At 41.0% G+C, this 20,619-nt stretch overlaps 2 protein-coding genes and 1 long non-coding RNA gene across 3 annotated transcripts; 1 reads left to right on the forward strand and 2 right to left on the reverse strand.

Annotated features, from left to right (window-relative positions):
• Window positions 1-504: 504 nt before the first annotated feature.
• On the reverse strand, window positions 505-6,165 carry LOC106577557 (gamma-aminobutyric acid receptor-associated protein). The gene is made up of 4 exons (XM_014155700.2): window positions 5,865-6,165; window positions 1,735-1,813; window positions 1,519-1,637; window positions 505-1,413 (listed from the first exon to the last, which is right to left on the reverse strand). Exons 1-4 carry the CDS (start codon window positions 5,952-5,954, stop codon window positions 1,333-1,335), a joined length of 369 nt encoding a protein of 122 aa, XP_014011175.1. The 5' UTR covers window positions 5,955-6,165; the 3' UTR covers window positions 505-1,332.
• A 215-nt stretch (window positions 6,166-6,380) lies between these two features.
• LOC123728729 (uncharacterized) lies at window positions 6,381-8,514 on the forward strand. The gene is made up of 2 exons (XR_006760467.1): window positions 6,381-6,758; window positions 7,338-8,514. It is a non-coding gene; the product is annotated as an uncharacterized lncRNA (long non-coding RNA).
• LOC106577558 (CTD nuclear envelope phosphatase 1A) lies at window positions 7,614-19,774 on the reverse strand. Its single transcript, XM_014155701.2, has 8 exons — window positions 19,008-19,774; window positions 16,043-16,109; window positions 14,399-14,517; window positions 11,615-11,686; window positions 11,349-11,465; window positions 11,089-11,200; window positions 8,907-8,991; window positions 7,614-8,796 (listed from the first exon to the last, which is right to left on the reverse strand). Exons 1-8 carry the CDS (start codon window positions 19,110-19,112, stop codon window positions 8,736-8,738), a joined length of 738 nt encoding a protein of 245 aa, XP_014011176.1. The 5' UTR covers window positions 19,113-19,774; the 3' UTR covers window positions 7,614-8,735.
• Between the last annotated feature and the right edge of the window lie 845 nt (window positions 19,775-20,619).

Raw genomic sequence — 20,619 nt, forward strand, 5'->3', positions numbered from 1 at the left:
TGAAAGTCCGTGTTGCCCAGCGACAGCCCCAAAACATCACTGCTCTAGAGGAGATCTGCATGGAGGAATGGGCCAAAATACCAGCAACAGTGTGTGAAAAACTTGTGAAGACTTACAGAAAACATTTGACCTGTGTCATTGCCAACAAAGGGTATTTAACAAAGTATTGAGAAACTTTTGTTATTGACCAAATACTTATTTTCCACCATAATTTGCAAATAAATTCATAAAAAATCCTACAATGTGATTTTCTGGATTTTTTTCCCTAATTGTCTGTCATAGTTGAAGTGTACCTATGATGAAAATTACAGGCCTCTCTCATATTTTTAAGTGGGAGAACTTGCACAATTGGTGGCTGACTAAATACTTTTTTCCCCCACTGTATGTGATGGTGGGATTGGTTATCTCCACAGTGAGTGCAGTCTGTGGTGTGATCAATGTAGCGATCAAAAGGTTTCCATTTTGAAAGCTAATAATAATTTGAAAGCGCAGGTGTGGACGGAAGAATATAAATGTATGTTCTTTATTCAGGCTCTCTCTCAAGACTATGGTCACAGAAACCATTTCAATATGTTCACATACAGCAAAAATACACAAAGAATTAAGGCAAAAGACTGACAGTTAAGAACAGACAGGAAACAGAGTTAGCTTTTTGTCACATTTTATCATGTATGATCATGAGTGGAGAGGCGCCAGTAACGCAGCTGTATAACGAGTTCCAACTTTAAAAAAGGAAACAAAAAATTGCTTTACAATACCTCAGAAATCAAAAAATAAAGTACAATAATCAAAATAATATATTTTTTAACCACAAAGCAGAGGGAGGATGATTGTTCAGTTTGAATTCTATTCTACTCCAGTCAGATGTCAAATACACTACGTCTTCAAAGTATCTTACCAGCACACTACATTAATAAACACGTTAAATTTTTTCATTGCCAAATGGAGCAGAATTTAACCTATCACGGTAGATCCAAAGGCTACCTCTTTTCTTACCCCTCATCTTTAGAATAACTGGTAACATTGCCCAATTCTAACAGTCATTTCAAAATGGCATCTGTTCTCTGTTTCAGCATGATCAAAGCACTATGAAAACTGGCTTACGGGACCATTCAACCGAAATCCCTATCTCGAAGACCTGGAGGCAAATAAAATTCACACTGTAGGAATAGTACTAAAAGGGGTGAAAACAGAGGGATAACAGGAGGGGGAGTGAAAGTGCATCTGACATCTTTGCTCTGGGAACTCCAGGCTGCTGAGCTGGATATAACATTTGAATAGACACAGGGTGTGGTTTGGGGGGGGAGGACTTGGTTGAGGAAGGGAGGAGGTTCAGATTTCTGTTTGGTTGTCTCCATAGACACTCTCATCACTGTAGGCAATGTAGAGGAAAAAGTCCTCTTCATGGTGCTCCTGAAAGAGAGCGAGAGAGATAGAGGTGTTAGTGTGAGTTGACAAAACAGGTAGGGGAGGCTTCCCTGAATTGCATCCCAATCCCCACAGGAACAAGCAGCATACCTGGTATAGCAGGCCCATGGTGGCGGAGGTGGGTGGAATGACGTTGTTTACAAAGAAGAATAAGGCGTCCTCTGCCCGCAGGTGGATTCGTTTTCGGATGAGGAAGTAGAACTGGCCCACTGTAGTAGAGGTAGAGGAATTGAACAATTACAGTTTGGAAAAGAATGGTATGCGTTTGTGATACATGGGTGCCACTGTTATAACAGTTTAAGTTACCTGTGAGGTCAGAGGGCACGAGGTACTTCTTCTTGTCCAAATCTCCTATCCTTGCTTTGGGGGCTTTTTCCACAATTACCTCAAATAAAAAGAAGGGGAAAAAAGCATTCAGTATAGGCCTAAATATTGTGTGGCTATGTATCCAACAATGCGAAGTTAGTTGACACGGTCAAAAAAAAAGAGCCTTACTCTTTACATGAATAACTTTTACATTCATAGTTAACTTGGTCACATACGCTTGCACTATTCAAGCTTCTTTGTTTCAAATTTCAAGGAAAAGGGGATCGGAGACGTGCGATACCTCACGGTGCGAGGTGATTTTCAGAAACCATGGTCCATTGGCTTTGGTTCATTTATTACTTCTCCATTTTGATTCCACTGCTATTGTGACACAGACAGGACAGGATTTTTGAGTGGGGAGTAGAAATGAAACCAAATCTCACAGAGAAAGAATACGTCCCTGTGCTCTAAGGCCAGTGCATAAAACCTGCACCAAGTCTTTTTACAGATCGTTTACGCCATCTTTAATTTGGATAGTTAGGCCTTACAAATGAGGAATAGACATGTCGTTCTGGGAGGATTATCAGAACAAAGTTCTGGACAAGTTTGTTGACAGAACAAATCGTACTCAAGCAATCCTTGAGAATGAAGGAAGGAATCTATTGACATTTCTGCCCTAAACATCCTAACTAGGGACGCATGATACATCGGTGAACATATCGGAATTGGACGATATTAGCTAAAAATGCCAACATTGGTATCGGCCCAATGTCTAGTTTAACGACGATGTGCAAAACTGATGTCAAAGCTGACGTACATACCTATATAACGTAGGTACATGTAATGACACCACGTAAAATTGTGCGTTACACGTGCAACACAGAATTCCTAACCTAGCCCACAATGTCTGCTGTGTGGACCGAGCAGTCAACAAGTCGAGCAGTCATTTGAAAGAGTAAGAAAATTTCAGCTAGACAACTCAAATGCGAAAACCATTAACGCCAAGATAGCGGAATTCATTGCCCTTGACAATCAATCGTTCTCTGTCGTGGGTGATGTTGGCTTTTGGTATACACTACCAAGTGCCCTATTTTTCAGATGTTGCACTACCGTAGTTACACAGTAATAGCGTCACTGCTATTAGCTTACTGACATGCATACTATGGAAAGCAGTTTGGGTCTTTGCGTGTCAAAAAAGATACAAGTCAAATAACACCATTTGACGTGTTAAATAAGCTTTTAAATTTGACACACCAAATAACACAGTCATATTTTAGAACGTTGTGAGTTCTGAATTTGCACGTGCAAGCCAAGAGCCACCACTACTATCAGTAGCACTGTCAATGCTGTATAAAAGTCTGCAAACAAGCAAACACCAGCCACGAACGATGTGTTTACAATACCGCGTTGGTAATAAAGCATTATTTGTTAGACCGCAACTTCTGGGGTAGCTAGCTAGCTTGAGCTTGGTACCTAGCTAGCAGCAATACAACCAGCCTGAAAACAATGACCAGTAGAAATTGCAGTAATATTCATTATATTTAGGAATCCTTGTGAGTAAGTATTAGCTAGGTAGCCACTTGTTGTTCGCCTATTGAAATTGAACTTCAGTTTATGAAAATAAATAGCTAGCCAGCTACTTACTTACCCCTGTTGGCCAAAGCTAACGTTATAAGCAGCCAGCTAGCTTCATCTGGCTAGTGAGGCTCGACCCGACCGGGTTGAGTTGTGAAGCTAGCCACAATAAATAGTAGGCCCAACAGTGGAATTTGTGGTTTGCCTTCAAAATAAAAGTACCTCTTTGAAAGTGATGCAGAAGGTTACAATTGGTGGAATCATGCCATAGTTAGACTACATAATGTTAAACAAAGTTGGAATGTGAAGCAATTAAATGGGGTATCAGTCTACTCGGTGACACCCACAGAACACAACTATGAAGAGTTTACGCAAATATTAGCATTGTAGCTCCTATTGCGGGACTGTGAAATCACCTCCCCAGTCAGCCTACTGTGTGTAATGACATTCATATTGCACTGTACAGCTTAACCTAAGGATTGGGGATCAATGAAATTGGGTATATGTCTACTCAATACCCAATATATTTTTCCCCCAATGTCCTTCTCAGAGTTATCAGACTGAAAAACATCCACACAGTATTGTTTTTCCTCTGGAATAGTGTTCAATACACATAGGCTGAAAATAAATGTGGCTCAATTCACAGTTGTTTCAGAGTCCCGCAATAAGAGCAATGACGCTAATGTTCTCTGGGTGTCACTGAGTAGACTGATACCCCACCATGTCATTGATCCACAATCCATAGGTAAGGCTGTACAGTAAAATAAGTATGCCCCCAATGCAATTCTAAAGTATAATACATCCAGTGTGAGTTCAACAGATTTTTGTCAAATTAACAAATTATTATCTTTTGTTGATTTTATATAACATTACAACCTCGTTTAGCATGATCTATTCAATTATGGCATAATTCTACTATTTGTATTCATTTGCATCCCTGTCAATGACATACTTTTATTTTGAAGGCTACCCGCAAAGTCCACTATTGTGGGGTTAATCCTTTTTGTGGCTAGCTTCACATAGATGGGTCCAACCAACATTAATCAAATAAGAATTGTGTTATATATAAGAGCTATTTTTGATGATGATACCCAGCTATATAGTTAGCTAGCTAACTATAGTTACTGAAACAGCTGTCGTTGTTTTGCTATGTTTTTGGGGAAGAACATCATTTGCATCCATGAGCTAGCTACTTTTTTTTAATGACCAGCACTGTATGTGCGCGGGACAACTTCATCAGCGTCATAGCATACGTATCAATGAATCGTTGCAACATATGAAATACGAGTGATAGTGTAATCAATGTGTAATAACTATGTAAAAATGTTATGAACGTGTTAAATTACTATGTGACGTGCAGTCATATTCAGGTCCTGATTGGTCAAATAGTGTTATTTGACACGTCAAATAGTGTTAATTGACGTGTATCTTTTTTGACACGGAAAGACCCAAACAGCGTTTCATAGAAATCCTGGTTGAGAATGAAACTACTAAACAATTGAACAACGAAACAGCACAGCAAGTAAGTGAAAGAAATAGGTTTTCATTATGTTTTACTTGCAATGGGGACATACGTAAATGCCAACAAAATAACTTTTTGGTCAGTGTGGTGTGTGTGTAACATTTATTTAACTAGGCAAGACAGTTAAGAACAAATTCTTATTTATAATGGCCTACCCGGCCACCCAAACCTGAACGACGCTGGGCCAATTGTGTGCCGCCACAGTCACGGCTGGATGTGATACAGCCTGGATTCGAACCAGGGACTGTAGTTACGCCTCTTGCACTGACAGCCTTAGACCGCTGTGTCCATGGGTGTTAACTATTTAACTGTACTAGAATGCTTAAAAGGACGCTAAAAGTATCTGTATCGGCAAAAAATGTCATAGGTGGGGGGGCACAGGGGGTCTTCTGTAAACAACCTACCTACAGAGGGGCCAAATGAGAAGGACTGCTTATTGACACCAGCTGTAGGCTATTTAGGGTACTATTCTTTCAACACAAACTACCTTAAACTGTAAACCTAGAAGCTAATGAAACATTGAATATTAGATGTCATGTATCATTTTGACATGAGCTTGGTACCAAGTTAGCTATTAGCTCCTATTGTTTTATAAGGATGTTAAACTAGCTAACGTTACCCGTCTTATGAAATACGGTGTCTGACTCCATGGACTAACAGCAAACATGTTGACAGATTGCTAGCTAGTAAAAAAAAAAAAATCCCATTCAATGTTGAATAGAATTATGCCTAGTCTACTAAACTGCGACGAACACCGTAGGCCCATAAGAAGCCATTTGTTGTTGCCAACCCACATACAAAAGCTAACGCGATAGCTAGCTAGAAAACTAATACAACTGCCCTGCTTTAGGTGGTTATGAAAATACACCAAAACCAAACAAGACATGGCTTGAGCGGTTATCACGTTAACGTTATCTAATTGGGATGACTACATCAATACTAGTTTTAATATCCAAATGCTTCCCTATTGACTTTTGGGTAGAACAAAAATAATTTAACGTTAGGATGTTTGCTAGCTTAGCTAGTTACTTACAGGCACCCTGTCCGGATACTTCTTCCTTATTTTCTCGCCCTCAGACCGTCTCTTTTCAAATGGATGTTCCTCTTTGTATTGGAACTTCATTGTCAAACGAATGACAGGGAGTCGATCTAAGATATCCGATTTGGGTTCCTCAAGTAACAATTCGATGGCACACGGGTCAAGACTGTTGTTTTGCTCGGATTCTTTCCTAGTACGACTGCAGCGGAAGGATACAATAACAACATATGACGCGAAAGAGAGGTCTGTACGTCGAATAAGCTAAATAGTTTAGGCTACGCTCATGGAGCTTTCAAGACAACTGGGAACTCTGAAAAAACGATGTCAAATCATTACATCAGTGATATTTAGGTCGGAAAGTCGGAGCTCTAGAAAGAAGCCGGAGTTCCCGACTTGGAATTCGAGTCGGACATATTTCTTTCCCTGAGTTCCCAGTTGTCTTGAATACACTGAAGTCAGATATATCCAAGTTCCCAGTTTTTGTGAACGCGGCATCCGTCGCACGGCCGCATTAAAATGAGTTGTGAAAGTTTGAACGCTGAATTAAATATTTTCTCATATTCAGCAATTAATCGAACTGTAAGGATTCTTTAACAAATTAGCAGTCATTTTGTTTTCATAGTTTAGTTGCAAAATATATATATTTTTTTTTATAAAAAACGGATTTAATGGAACTACTTTATTTTGACCAACCGGTTGTGATGAGGCAGTTGTCATATGACCCAAAACTGCATTCTCCGTGGCGTGTTATTGAGTGTAGCCAGCAGCAAATTCAACGGAGACAACTAAATCGATGGCTGAATTTAATTAATGTGTTTATAGTGCAGAGCTGGAAATAATAGTTGTGGGACTGTAATAATTCCTCCCAGTGTCTAATCACACTTCAAGGTGGGTGTCAGGTATCAGTTTGATTGGGCAATTGCACAAGTGGTCACATGCTTGTGAGTTATAGGTCAGCTGAGGTGGCTGCTGTTGATATTCATTTTTGTTTTCACCTTTATTTAACTAGGCAAGTCAGTTAAGAACAAATTCGTATTTACAATGACGGCCTAGGAACAGCGGGGCAGAACGACAGAGTTTTACCTCGTCAGCTCAGGGATTTGATCTAGCAACAATTCAGTTACTAGACCAACGCTCTAACCACTAGGCTACCTGCCGTCCCACAATCGTCACAGTAACCTTACAAGTAGTGTAGTCAAAGCATTTGAAAAGGTAAACCGGTTCCATAAAACAATATGTTTATGACCAGTTTTTAAAGTTACCTTAACACGCCCTACATCACAATTTCCAGGCTCCTAGCAAAGCTAGTTCTTTTCTCCCTAGCAGTTAATTGATTACCTTATGTCATAGATCAGCCAGCGAGTTAACTCCCTGACTGGTTACTAAGGTTCAAATCAATGTCTGATTAAAATATGGGAACCAGTGTGGTGGCCAGCCTGGATATGAATACACCTGCTATGTCAACAGGTCAAGCAGCTGAGACAACGATGGGGAATGGAGATGCAGTTACTCATCTTACCACTTGAGGGCAGCGAAGTGTAAGATTTGGCAGTGAATCTTATTGCAAAACAGAATATCACCATTATTACTTGTCCGGTCTTAATTTAAAACTGGTCCCCCTTTCCTGAGCATTCTGTCATACAGTCCCACAAAATACAAGCAGACAAAACACCACAACTGGGATGCTTTTTGAGAGCACCGTGATTCTGTTTGAAGTTACAAAGGAGAGACAGGTAAAAGTGGTCAATACTGACAAGTGTTTTATTAGTAACACAGACCTGGGGACTGAGCCAAAAAGAAGCAGTCTTGACAAGACTGAAATTGTTCAAATGTCATTGAAAAGACAGGCGCAGACAATGGAACCAATACGGTCAGGGGAACAGGCAACAATCAAAAGGGATGCTCATTCTGCTTCAAATAGAAAACAACAAAGTAAAAATGCAGAAATTAAGTGCAAATCTCAAATTGAAATGTATCAGGCATAAGATTTTCAATAATGGAGTTGTCTATGTCATCATGGTAACTGAAATATTTTTTTAACCATTATTTTCTTTCATAAGTTCTTCAGTCCATCCTTACATCCTACAAGGGGTTTTGGAGGAACAAGTTTGAGATAAATGATCATGTCTAACCAACAGTCATTTGATTTAAAAAAATAAAAATAGACTGCTTTATACTTCATCCAGAGAGGTCTGTGTTGTGTAGCAAATCTTCATTGCGTAGAACTACCTGTCATAACTCGATCATTGGTACCCCCGACATGAATTACCCTGGTTGATTGACAGGGCCTATATTCCCCCAATCAAAACTATCATCCTCCATCTAATCCTGTCGTCCGGTTCCTCTTGGCCATCTTAACAGAAGTAAAGTCCAGTACCAAGTTGAGAAAGAGAGAGTAAAATAACAGGCGTCATTAGAGGTGCAGTCCAGACTAATGACATGTAAGAAAAAAAGGATGGAAACTTGTCTAGTTCATTGCCTTGCTGTCCCTATTATTTTTGTAACGTCAAAAGTTTAGCATGACGAACAAACGTGAGCATTCTCCCATCTCATGTACAAAAAACTCAGCCCCATGCGTACTTACACAGAGTCAGTATTAGGAACTAAGGCAGAGAGACTCCATTTAGTTTTTTCAAAAATCATACAAGAAAAAAGCTGGCTTCCCCCCAGTCATTTGCTGGCTCTCCAGATCTCGCTCCGTTCATTCCTTGTTGGATGTTCTGCTTTGACCCTTCTCTCCTCGGTCCTTTTCTGAGAGGGGTGAAAGGTCCACTGCGTGGTAACGGAGGAGCGATGGGAGCAGGTAGGGGGAAGGGGTATTAAAAAAAGAGCCAATCAGCGAGACCCTCCCCGCAGACCAGCCAATCACCAGAGCCTGTGCTGGTGGAGGTTTCGACTGAGGACGGATCGGATGTCAGCGGTGAACCTAGCAGACAGTTGTAAGGGTTATGCATTTCTCATGCTACCAGGTAACTGGAAAAACACTGCTACAGTGCAGGATCCTCATCCATCCATCTGAACACCTGAAATACTCACCTAAGTGCATCTAGCATAGGCAGCAGGTTAAGGAGTGCTGTGTCACTAGGGTCGCTGAACCAAGACTTGATAGGTATTGCATTGTCTGGAAGGTAAATACAGAGATTCAAAACCAAAAGAAGGATAGTAGGAGAGTTGTGAATCCTAATAATTGGTGTGGAAACCCAGGCGAGGACAAAATGATCTGCTGTTGGAAAAAAATAAAAAAATAAAAAAATCGACAAAACATTACTTGTATTAATTGGGTACAGGTGATTGCTCCTTGGTAGCTGCCAACTTACCTTGATTCTCACAAGTCTGTCACAAGGCTAATCACGGTTTCTATAGAAAATGGCAATGTTTGAATTGGTGTGTGGTTTGTTCGCTTAAAAACGTGCAAGAGCTGCTTGGCAACCTTCCACTCACACCCACCAAGTGGACAGCAACTGGTTTGACAACATCTTGACATTTAAAACAATCATTACAAGCTCACCTAGGCGGATATGACCTAGAATGATGTACAGTTGAAGTCGGAAGTTTACATACACTTAGGTTTGAGTCATTAAAACTCGTTTTTAAACCACACCGCAAATTTCTTGTTAACAAACTATAGTTTTGGCAAGTCAGTTAGGACATCTACTTTGTGCATGACAAGTCATTTTTCCAACAATTGTTTACAGACAGATTATTTCACTTATAATTCACTGTATCACAATTCCAGTGGGTCAGAAGTTTACATGCACTAAGTTGACTGTGCCTTTAAACAGCTTGGAAAATTCCAGAAAATGATGTCATGGCTTTAGAAGCTTCTGATAGGCTCATTTACATAATTTGAGTCAATTGGAGGTGTACCTGTGGATGTATTTCAAGGCCTACATTCAAACTCAGTGCCTCTTTGCTTGACATCATGGGAAAATCAAAAGAAATAAGCTAAGACCCCAGAAAACAAAAATTGTAGACCTTCACAAGTCTGGTTCATCCTTGGGAGCAATTTCCAAATGCTTGAAGGTACCACGTTCATCTGTACAAACAATAGTACGCAAGTATGAACACCATGGGACCACGCAGCCATCATACCGCTCAGGAAGGAGACGTGTCCTGTCCTCCTAGAGATGAACATACTTTGGTGCGAAAAGTGCAAATCAATCCCAGAACAACAGCAAAGGACCTTGTGAAGATGCTGGAGGAAACGGGTACAAAAGTATATATATCCACAGTAAAACGAGTCGTATATCGACATAATCTGAAAGGCCTCTCAGCAAGGAAGAAGCCACTGCTCCAAAACCGCCATAAAAAAGCCAGACTACGGTTTGCAACTGCACATGGGGACAAAGATCGTACTTTTTGGAGAAATGTCCTCTGGTCTGAAGAAACAAAAATAGAACTGTTTGCCCATAATGACCATCTTTATGTTTGGGGGAAAAGGGGGGAGGCTTGCAAGGCGAAGAACACCATCCCAACCGTGAAGAACGGGGGTGGCAGCATCATGTTGTGTGGGTGCTTTGCTGCAGGAGGGACTGGTGCACTTCACAAAATAGATGGCATCACGAGGAAGCAAAATTATGTGGATATATTGAAGCACCAGCTCAAGACATCAGTCAGGAAGTTAAAGCTTGGTCGCAAATGGGTCTTCAAATTGGCTTAAGGACAACAAAGTCAAGGTATTAGAGTGGCCATCACACAGCCCTGACCTCAATCCTATAGAAAATGTGTGGGCAGAACTGAAAAAGCATGTGCGAGCAAGGAGGCCTACAAACCTGACTCAGTTACACCAGCTCTGTCAGGAGGAATGGGCCGAAATTCACCCAACTTATTGTGGGAAGCTTGTGGAAGGCTACCCAAAACGTTTGACCCAAGTTAAGCAATTTAAAGGCAATGCTACCAAATACTAATTGAGTGTATGTAACTGCTGACCCACTGGGAATGTGATGAAAGAAATAAAAGCTGAAATAAATCATTCTCTCTACTATTATTCTGACATTTCACATTCTTAAAATTAAAGTGGTGATCCTAACTGACCTAAGATAGGGAATTTTTACGAGGATTGTCAGGAATTGTGAAACTGAGTTTAAATGTATTTGGCTAAGGTGTATGTAAACTTCCGACTTCAACTGTACATAAACATCTCATCACAAAGTATGCATACATTTGTGTTGTGTGAGCGTGTGTGTGTGTGTGTTCACGCATATGTGTATAACCTCACCTGGATGACTCCGGTAAGCTCCAGGCGAGTTGTCCAGGATGACAATACTAGACAGGTCTTTGTGTACGACAGACAGGTCTTTAATATAACTACCTAGATCCAACGTGCAATGCTGCAGACACAGGAAGAAGACATAGAAGATGTAAGCAGATCGTAAATAAATGAGAAAGGGGAAATGAGGTCTAATACCGTACACTGTTTTCACAAAGATGTGGATGGACATAAATCAGTTGTGTTCATATGATAGGGGAGAGTGATACCTGTCTGTAGTATCTGCGTTTCAGGATGTTCCTGTTGTTGTCCAGCTTGTCTGCCACTGCCGAACCATAGATCTCCATACTGGCCGTGAATACTACCAGCTCATACCACTGGCTGACCTGGAGAGGGGTCACACACACAGCGAAGGATACATTTTAGGCTCACGCCAGCATTTACAGTCAAAGAACTAGTCAAACAGAGCACAGCATTGTTGACAATGACGTACAAAATAGAACTCACAGTTCACAAGGACAACATTTTTACTTACCACTTCTAAAAAGAAGTCAACGTGCGGCCTTTTATGTACAAAGAATCTGACAGGGTGCTTGTCAATGACTACCTGAGAGAGAGAGAGAGAGAGGGGAAACGGATGCAATACGTATCTAGATTCATGGGCTCCAATATGATACAGGAACGATACCAGTGTTTTCGCTGCAGTCATTTAGGTGTGGGCTGCCACAATATGGAACATGGGAAAATATTTCTGCTGAGGCGCACTTAAAGATGCTAGAACAGTCCACATTTACTTTCTCTGCAAACAATATGAGTAATGAATAGAAAAATCAGACAACCCCATAGTAGAATAGTTGATGCATTTACCTAGTTGGCTTGTTGTTGTGGGTTCTCTGCAAGATAATATTCCTCTCAAAAGCAAATTCATGTTACAAGTGTCATAGAGAGTGAGGGAAACATGCATGCTGACAAGCAGTCAATGCACATCAATTCTCGCAATAGCTGGGAAAACAGCTATAGCAGAACTTTTGACTTCACCCCAGTCTCAAAATCAAATGGTTTTGACAGTTTGGAAGTTAACGAAGTGAGCTTCTCTTTTCCTCCTGCTACAGCCATGCAGTGCGACTCACAAAAGTGATTGCGGTCCTCGTTATTAAACTATCGACTATATTCAGCATATGTAAAGAAATGGCCATATACAGTGCATTCGGAAAGTATTCAGACCCCTTCTGTTTTTCCACATTTTTTTTTTGCATTACAATTCTAAAATTGATTAAATAAAAATCCTCAATCTACACACAATACCACATAATGACAAAGCGAAAAATGACATTTTAGCAAAATGATAAAAAATAAAACAGAAATGTCTTATTTACATAAGTATTTAGACTCTTTGCTATGAGACTCAAAATTTAACTCAGGTGCATCCTGCTTCCATTTATCCTCCTTGAGATGTTTCTACAACTTAATCAGAGTCCACCTGTGGTAAATTCAATTGATTGGACATGACTTGGAAAGGCACACACCTGTCTATATGAAGGTCCCACAGTTGACAGCGTAAGGTCAGAGCAAAAACCAAGCCATGAGGTCGAAGGAATTGTGCGTAGAGTTCCAAGACAGGACTGTGTCGAGGCACAGATCTGGGGAAGGGTACCAAAAATGTGTCTGCAGCATTGAAGGTCCCCAAGAACACAGTGGCCTCCATTCTTAAATGGAAGAAGTTTGGAACCACCAAGACTATTCCTAGAGCTGGCCGCTGGCCAAACTGAGCAATCGGGGGAGAAGGGTCTTGGTCAGGGAGGTGGTAACTCTGAGCTCCAGAGTTCCTCTGTGGAGATGGGAGAACCTTCCTGTAGGACTACCATCTCTGAAACACTCCACCTTTATGGTAGAGTGACCAGACGGAAGCCACTCCTCAGTAAAAAAAAGTCACATGACAGCCCGCTTGGAGTTCGAAAGGACTCTCAGACCATGAGAAACAACATTCTCTGGTCTAATGAAACCAAGATTGAACTCTTTGGCCTGAATGCCAAGCGTCACAAACCTGGCATCATCCCTATGGTAAAGCATGGTGATGGCAGCATCATGCTGTGGGGATGTTTTTTAGCGGAAAGGACTGAGAGACTAGTCAGGATCGAGGAAAAGATGAACAGAGCAAAGTACAGAGATCCTTGATGAAAACCTGCTCCAGAGTGCTCAGGACCTCAGACTGGGGCGAAGGTTCACCTTCCAACAGGACAACAACTTTAAGCACACAGCCAAGACAACGCAGGAGTGTCTATCGGACAAGTCTCTGAATGTCCTTGAGTGGCCCAGCCAGAGCCCAGACTTGAACCCGATCGAACATCGCTGGAGAGAACTGAAAATAGCTGTGCAGTGACACTCCCCATCCAACTTGACAGAGCTTGAGAGGATCTGCAGAGAAGAATGGGAGGAACTCCCCAAATACAGGTGTGCCAAGCTTGTAGCGTCATACCCAAGAAGACTCGAGAATGTAATAGCTGCCAAAGGTGCTTCAACAAAGTACTGAGTAAAGAGTCTGAATACTTATGTAAATGTGATAGTCTTGTATTTTTACAAATTGGCAAAAAAAAATAATCTAAAAATGTTTTTGCTTTGTCATTATAGTGTGTAGATTTGATGAGTAAAAAATACAATTTAATCCATTTTAGAATAAATAACAAAATGTGGAAAAAGGGGTCTGAATACTTTCCGAATGTTTACTGCAAAACTACCAAAATTAACCTGAACAATCAAAATAAAATCTAATATAGGCTAAGCCCCAATCAGCAGGATGCATATAGCCAGATGAGATGTGTCTCCGGTAGCTAACTTTTATTCCACTAAAACACAATTTTCAACAACACATTTGATAACAATAAGCTAGCAAATTATTGTCACTCAATCAAGCCCAATATCAGGAATAGGCCTACCTCTCTTTGGTCAGTGCAAGAAGCCGCGCATAGAGCGCAGTTTGACTAGGCTACTGATATTGCCAAGGGTTTTTCCGGGATACAAAATGATTTGTAGACCAATAACTGTCAACACAGTTACATGTTTATTTCGACACTGAAGGAGAGGACGCATCAGTTGTCACAAAAGATGAGGTATTTTTGGAAGGCAGAAAAAAAGTTATGAGCAAAAACTGTTAGTGAACCGACGATTTGGAACATTTGAATCGCATTGAACATTGGTTGAATTGTTAAATCCCTAATGCGCAGCATGCTTGTCTCTGGACCAGAGGGTCACGGGTTCAAGTTCTGATATGACTACCCCCCCCAAATTCACTTTGTGTGCTTGTGTGTGTGTGTGTGTTTACCTTGAGGATGAAGTCTGGTGGTGTGCCGGGTCTCACTGTGGGTCTGAGGACCCCGTCGTGGTGAGAGTGGATCAGCGTCTCATCTAGGTCCAGCACCAGAATCTTCCTCTTCACTGCATCTAAAGGACCAAACAAACACATACACCTGCTTATTACATGTTCAATACACACACACGCACCTCACCAACAGTGGCCTTGCGGTTAGAGTGCGGGGTTCACTCCTGGTCGAGTCATAAAGACTCAAAATATGGGACCGGAAGCCTCTCTGCTTGGCACTCAGCAATAAGGAGATGGATTAGGGGTAAGGCCCTGCGACAGTCTAGTGTCCTGTCCACCAGGTTGTGTACATCAAGCTGCCTCACAGTACAGAAACAAGAGATAGGGAACGAGCATATGGGCTGCTCTGGCTCAGACAAGGCTTACTTAATACACACCTTGCTATACATCTAACCTATAACACCATAAAAAACATGACAGATGGTCAGTAATACTGATGATTCCACCATCTTACACAAGTGACAAAAAAGGTTTCTTTGTGTCAATGCATTCACATACTTGTTTTGCACTATGCTAGCTGTTTGAAGCGCCCACATGCTTCAACAAAAGGTATCGGGTTTATGTGATGGGAGATAGCAGAGCAGGTCTGTGCTACGTAAAATCCCTTGGAAGAGACTGGGGTTGTGTTCATACTCTTCAGCATTACAGGAACTGAAATGAAAGCTGCAATATGTAACTTTTCGGGGGAGTTGACCAATTCACAGTTATAGATCGGTTCTCATTGAAAGCAAGTCTAAGAAGTGGTAGATCTGTTCTATGTCTGCTATTTCTATGCTTCCTGTTCTTAAGTTTAGTTTTTGCATCTTTTACTTTCGGTTTTGTACACCAGCTTCAAACAGAACATACAACATTTTTGGTTATTGAAAATATATTTCAGTGTTTTAAATGGTACAATGATAATCTACAATTGCTTGTTTTGTTACAAATTGAAATTAGGCTAACTACTCAAATTTTCGCAACCAGGAAATGATGAAGCGATTTCTGCTTATTGCTCCTTTAATAATGGAGTTACAGAACCGTGGATCCACATTTGTGAAAGTATGGTCCCCCTGTTGTCCTTTATTGAGACAAGCAATAAAACAGTAGTAGTCAGAACTCCTAGGTCCCAGCGAGCACCTGTGTTTCATGCACATACAGTATGTTGTCTTTGAAGATGTAAACAATTAAATGCCCACCACTTTGCTGTACTAGCTGCTTGTACAGATTGTATCCGTTGCGGTTTCATTGCATTTAGTTTTGTGATCATGTTTTTTCCTGTTTGTCTTAATCACTATCAATAAAACAAAAAATAACTGAAAAAGTAACAAAGCTCTTTCTTTGAAGGCATTACTGAACAAGGACTTTACTAAATAAAGACAACTGGACTCTGGCAACTGATGTGTAGATACCGTAGACCAGCTGAAACCAGAATGAAAGTTGAGGAAGCTATAGCAAAGGGCAGAGGCATTATGAGGTCATGTCAGTATGTTTATTCATTCTATTTCTATAGTTTATAACATAATGATCAACTGGGCAGGGTCCGGTTTCCTGGGATCGAGGAATGGCAGAGGGGGTCAGAAAAGATGACAGAGCAACAGCAGTACTCACTAAGTCTATTTCTGGAGATGGGGGACAGTGGTAAAGTGTCATACCGCACCGTCTGGTACTGGATTACCTGAAACAGAATGAGAGAGATTAAACATACTTGTTCAACTCAGCCAAAGACAGAGTCACTCACAGACACTAGTGTTTGTTACATTTGTGAGCATAAATTGCATGAATTTGAAGGCAGAACAGTGGGCAAAGTTTAGTTACTTGTGTCTTGGCCATGGTACAGAAATAACATTTTAAATTCAAGAAAAAAATAATAACAATAAATTGAAGCTTGGTAAATTTATTACAAGCCGATTTATTAAAACCCTCGTTATTCCATTGTCTGCTCTCTACATGGGAAAGCCTAATTGGGGAAAAGTGTGGTTATGGAAAATGTAGGCCTATGTCTACGTATCCTTGGCAACATTATTCCCATGACCAAACAATAGCGCAGGGTCAGACTAGACCTAGGCCCACGACTACTGCTATCCTTGGGTGCATTTCAAAAGTTTACAGTGCGTTCCTCTACTTCATTTAGGTCTCAGCACTAATTAGTACTGTGCTTACACCTGTCAGGGCACATGACAGACCTGTTAGTAAGGATCCCCGAGGAGAGGGAGCCATATCAGATTTAGACGCACCGATTTTCCCCACTCCATTCATTCATTGTTCCCTCCTTTTCCCCCCTAATCAGAGTAGACAGTTTTTTGCCTCTCTGTTCTCCATAAGGGCTAGGAATAGGGGGCCAAGTGAAAAGAGAGACTTGCAGGGTGACTGTCTGCGGCTGCCAGGTTGTTTTGTCCAAAACCCTTAGACGACACCCACTGCCAGATCCCTGTTCCATGCCCTGTGGCGCTTGGCCCGGCCTAGCCTGTTTATAAACAGCTGGTGGATGTTATGGGGGAACCCACAGACCCACTTTCTGTACCCCCTAGGGCAGTGGTATTCAAAGTCGGGGTCGTGGGAGAATTGCATTTCAACTTTTTTTGGGGAACCAAAAATTAAGAGTACATGTTATTTTATGGGACAATATACAAACTTTGAGAATTATATATATATATATATATATATATATATATTTTTTTAAAATATTTTTTTTGGGGGGGGGGATACATTTACTCAATAAAATTGTATGTATTGGTTCTCAGAGATGAAAATGTAATGAATAGAAGGTTGTTGATGTACAAGTCCAAATTTACAGATTTTAACACTGTCATTATTATTTGGGGTAGCCAGAATGTCGGGGGGGGTGTTAAATGGGGTCCCTGCTGAAAAGTTTAAATACCACTGCCCTAGGATGTTGTCTGGATATAACCCTCCCAGAAACCCTCTCCAGCCCTCCACTCCTCTTGAAGATGCATTTATGTCATAGTGTTGTCTGTCTTGAAGATTATGATGCAACTGGCTTATCATATGTCTAGCACACATCAGATTAAGGACTGGTAGCATATGCATGTGTTTATGCTCCATAATCCAATTGTAGTGATGACAGCTACCACCCACTAGGTTCTCATTGTAACCCTAATTTAGCATACCAAATTCTAATAATTAGCTTATTTGTTTATTTGGATTCCAATTAGCTTTTGCAGATGCATCAGCTTCTTTTCCTGGGGCCCACAAAACATTACAAGTAACAAAACAATGATAGATAAGGACAGTCACAAATTCTAAATACAATGATGAACAATACAACAAAAATAAAGTGCGTATAGTGTCTGGGTGTGCATGTGTTTGATAAACTTGTTGATAAGCTGAATCAGGTTAGTTACAACTGGGGCTGGAGCGAAAACCTACAGCAGGGTAGCTCTCCAGGAACATGGTCTGAGAACCCTGGTCTAGGCCTAGCCTATATAGCTACAGCATACCAGAGTCTCTATTGTATGAATGGGCAACCTGGTTTAGCTAGACACCTAGGCATCATCACATTGGTAGCTGGGAGTGGGAAAACCTGTAATATACTCTAGAGAATTCCCAAACTGAGAATTCCAAGCCTAGGCAGTCTTTCCGCAGCATATTTTGGGCACACAACATGACCGATTGTACAGGAAGAAATAGGTTGCTACATTGTGAAACAAATTATGATTTTATTAATATACAGTATTTAACCCTGAAATGTTCCAAACACTGTCTGCATCCCACTGACTAGGCCCTGAGTGATGTATCACTGTTAGGTAATACAATACAAGCGGTAAACACTGGAGCTTGACTAAAACACACATACTTAGATGTAATACCAGCACTCCCCTCTCTCTGTTGCTGTGAAACAAAGTCAGAAACAAAATCCTTTGATAATGTGGCATCAAGTTTACAGACAAGTATATAATAAACAAACCATATGCCCCCACCCAACTGGACTGTGTGCATTATTTGGTGGACAGGTGGAGCCTTTGACACCTCAAATGTCAAGTTTATATTTGGGGCATCAGCGAACCAGCAAACGTGACCAGTCTTGTGGGTCCTGTCCATATATCAAGGGCATGCAAGACCTCAGTAGAACAAGAGCCTTCCTTTGTCATCCTAACACTCACATCACACTACAGTAGAGGGCTACAAAAGTAACCCAGAAACATGAGAGCAGTGGCATTTGATTGTCAGAATGAAATGTCAGAATCAAAAGGATTTGATTCTGACAAAGGTTTTGTCTGTTTATTTCAACTGAATCCTACAGCCCCACCGGAAGCACATTCCCTGTCAAGACTTTCCACCAAGTGCCATTCTTATCTATGGCTCTGATAAGGGCCATGTGGCTATAAGGAAGTGGAAGCATGTTTGTAAACTGTGAGATGATTGTTTCTAACTTGAGGTTAGTTTTGTGTTAGGTTTGTGACAGGGCCATGACAGCAGTAACCAATGCATTTGAATGTCTCTGTCTGTCCCCCCCCCACACACACACACACACAGACTTACCCCAGACAATGTAAACAAATGTGCAAACAAACAAGAGCAGTTGGTTTTGCTATTTAAAAAAATATATACTCACCGTGCGTAGGTGCTTCCTGAGAATGTACAAGATGAATCCCCATATTCTGGACGTTACACCTAGGAAAGTGCGGATGCCAAGTAGACACTGGCGGGTCTTCAGCATGTCGGCGACCACCCAAGGACCCACACAGGAACAGGAGGTCGAAGGGGCTACAAGTTAACCCGCTCAGCTAAATTGACCAATGTGGTTCAGGCTAGGGTCCAAATAGTCGAATCGGAATCCGTCCCTACAACCTCAACCTCTCAAAAACGAACCAAACGCGTCCAAATTAACAAGAGTAGATCGAGCAAACGTGTGAGTGCCTCTGCACGCTTGCTGCACAACTCTCATAGATTTGAATGCATTGACATTGTGTAGCAGAATAATTTGAATATAAAACAAGAGTTAAAACAAAAGTAGACTCTTGCACGACGTTTGTTATCCAATAGCAATTTGGTCAGTGACAGTGGGCTACCGACAAGCTAGTTAGAGTCAGAATATACCACGCAGCTCGTCTCGCCGACAAGATAAGCTAGCTGCTAGCTCGGTAGGGTGACCACCTTGAACCCTGGAGAACATTAACTAAAAACTTTCATCCTTCGAAATTTGAAAACAGTAAATAATACTCTTATTTTATCTGTGGTATTTGAAGAAAAATTGTCTGAAAACTAACAAAAGTCGAACAGTCACCATGAAAACTGCTTGCAGTTCACAGCAAATCCGGAATCGAACTGCGAGCCGCCATCGCCGTCACTTCCGCGGAGAGAAGTGTTCGCAACCTGATTCGAACCTCACGGTTGCGCGCAGAACGTCCCCGTGGAAAGCAGACACATTAAAAGTAAACGAGTAGATGGACAGAATTTTCAAACCTGTGTATTGTCCTTGGTAGGTGTGTGGGTTTTCCCAATTTCTAAAACAAATACATTTGTTGTATTACCCTGAATAAACATTGAAGTGATGAAATATGATGCAGAAGTCAAATCGAGCTGTTTAAATTGTAATAATGTATGACTATTCCCTGGCAGTGATGTTGAAGGTTTTGGGGAATTCAGTTGCTCCTTTCTGGCATAAAATTGGCAAGACTCTACAAGAAACAATTTTAGGTTTATTTACAAGTCTATGTGATTTCATGTGGCTTGTATTACGGTGAGTTGGGTCTGACTCGAGATGAGTAAAACACTAGTGGTCACGAGACTCAAGCTCACACTCCAGTGGTTAGCGGTAGAAACTGCACAAGTGCAAGCATACTGTACAAAAAGGTGTCCGTTTGAGGCATTACAAATGTGCTAGTTTAAAAAAAAATACAACAGACAACCTGAAAACAGTACCCTTTATTTGAAGCTAGATTTAAAACAGATACCTGTCATAGATCTACTGTAGGCATCTGTTCTCTGCGTCATTCAGTCTTCTGCTGAAATATTCCTGAATTGATTGCTGTAACAAGCAGTATCTCTCTTGTCTACTTACACGGACTCCACCTTAACCACATTCCTCCACTGCAAAAACGGGCATTCGGTAAACCTGGTATTCTGTTAGACTTTAATTTAAATCTCCTCTGAGAAAGTAAAATAAATACCTCAGGCAGGAACCCAGGCTATTATTTTGGTTTCTGGCATGTAAATGTCCGATG

This window comes from Salmo salar, chromosome ssa18 (genome assembly GCF_905237065.1).
Source record: "Salmo salar chromosome ssa18, Ssal_v3.1, whole genome shotgun sequence".
NCBI lineage: Eukaryota > Metazoa > Chordata > Actinopteri > Salmoniformes > Salmonidae > Salmo > Salmo salar.

Bases quoted from the DNA above. Each gene is read 5' to 3' on its own strand.
- LOC106577558 (XM_014155701.2), bottom strand. From the start codon at position 19,112: ATGCTGAAGACCCGCCAGTGTCTACTTGGCATCCGCACTTTCCTAGGT. The intron at 11,687-14,398 runs GTAAACACACAC...TCTCTCTCTCAG, and splicing joins CACCAGACTTCATCCTCAAG to GTAGTCATTGACAAGCACCC. The intron at 11,201-11,348 runs GTATCACTCTCC...CTGTGTCTGCAG, and splicing joins AACGCAGATACTACAGACAG to CATTGCACGTTGGATCTAGG.
- LOC106577557 (XM_014155700.2), bottom strand. From the start codon at position 5,954: ATGAAGTTCCAATACAAAGAGGAACATCCATTTGAAAAGAGACGGTCT. The intron at 1,814-5,864 runs GTAAGTAACTAG...TTTTTATTTGAG, and splicing joins AGTATCCGGACAGGGTGCCT to GTAATTGTGGAAAAAGCCCC. The intron at 1,414-1,518 runs GTATGCTGCTTG...GCTCTCTTTCAG, and splicing joins CCATGGGCCTGCTATACCAG to GAGCACCATGAAGAGGACTT.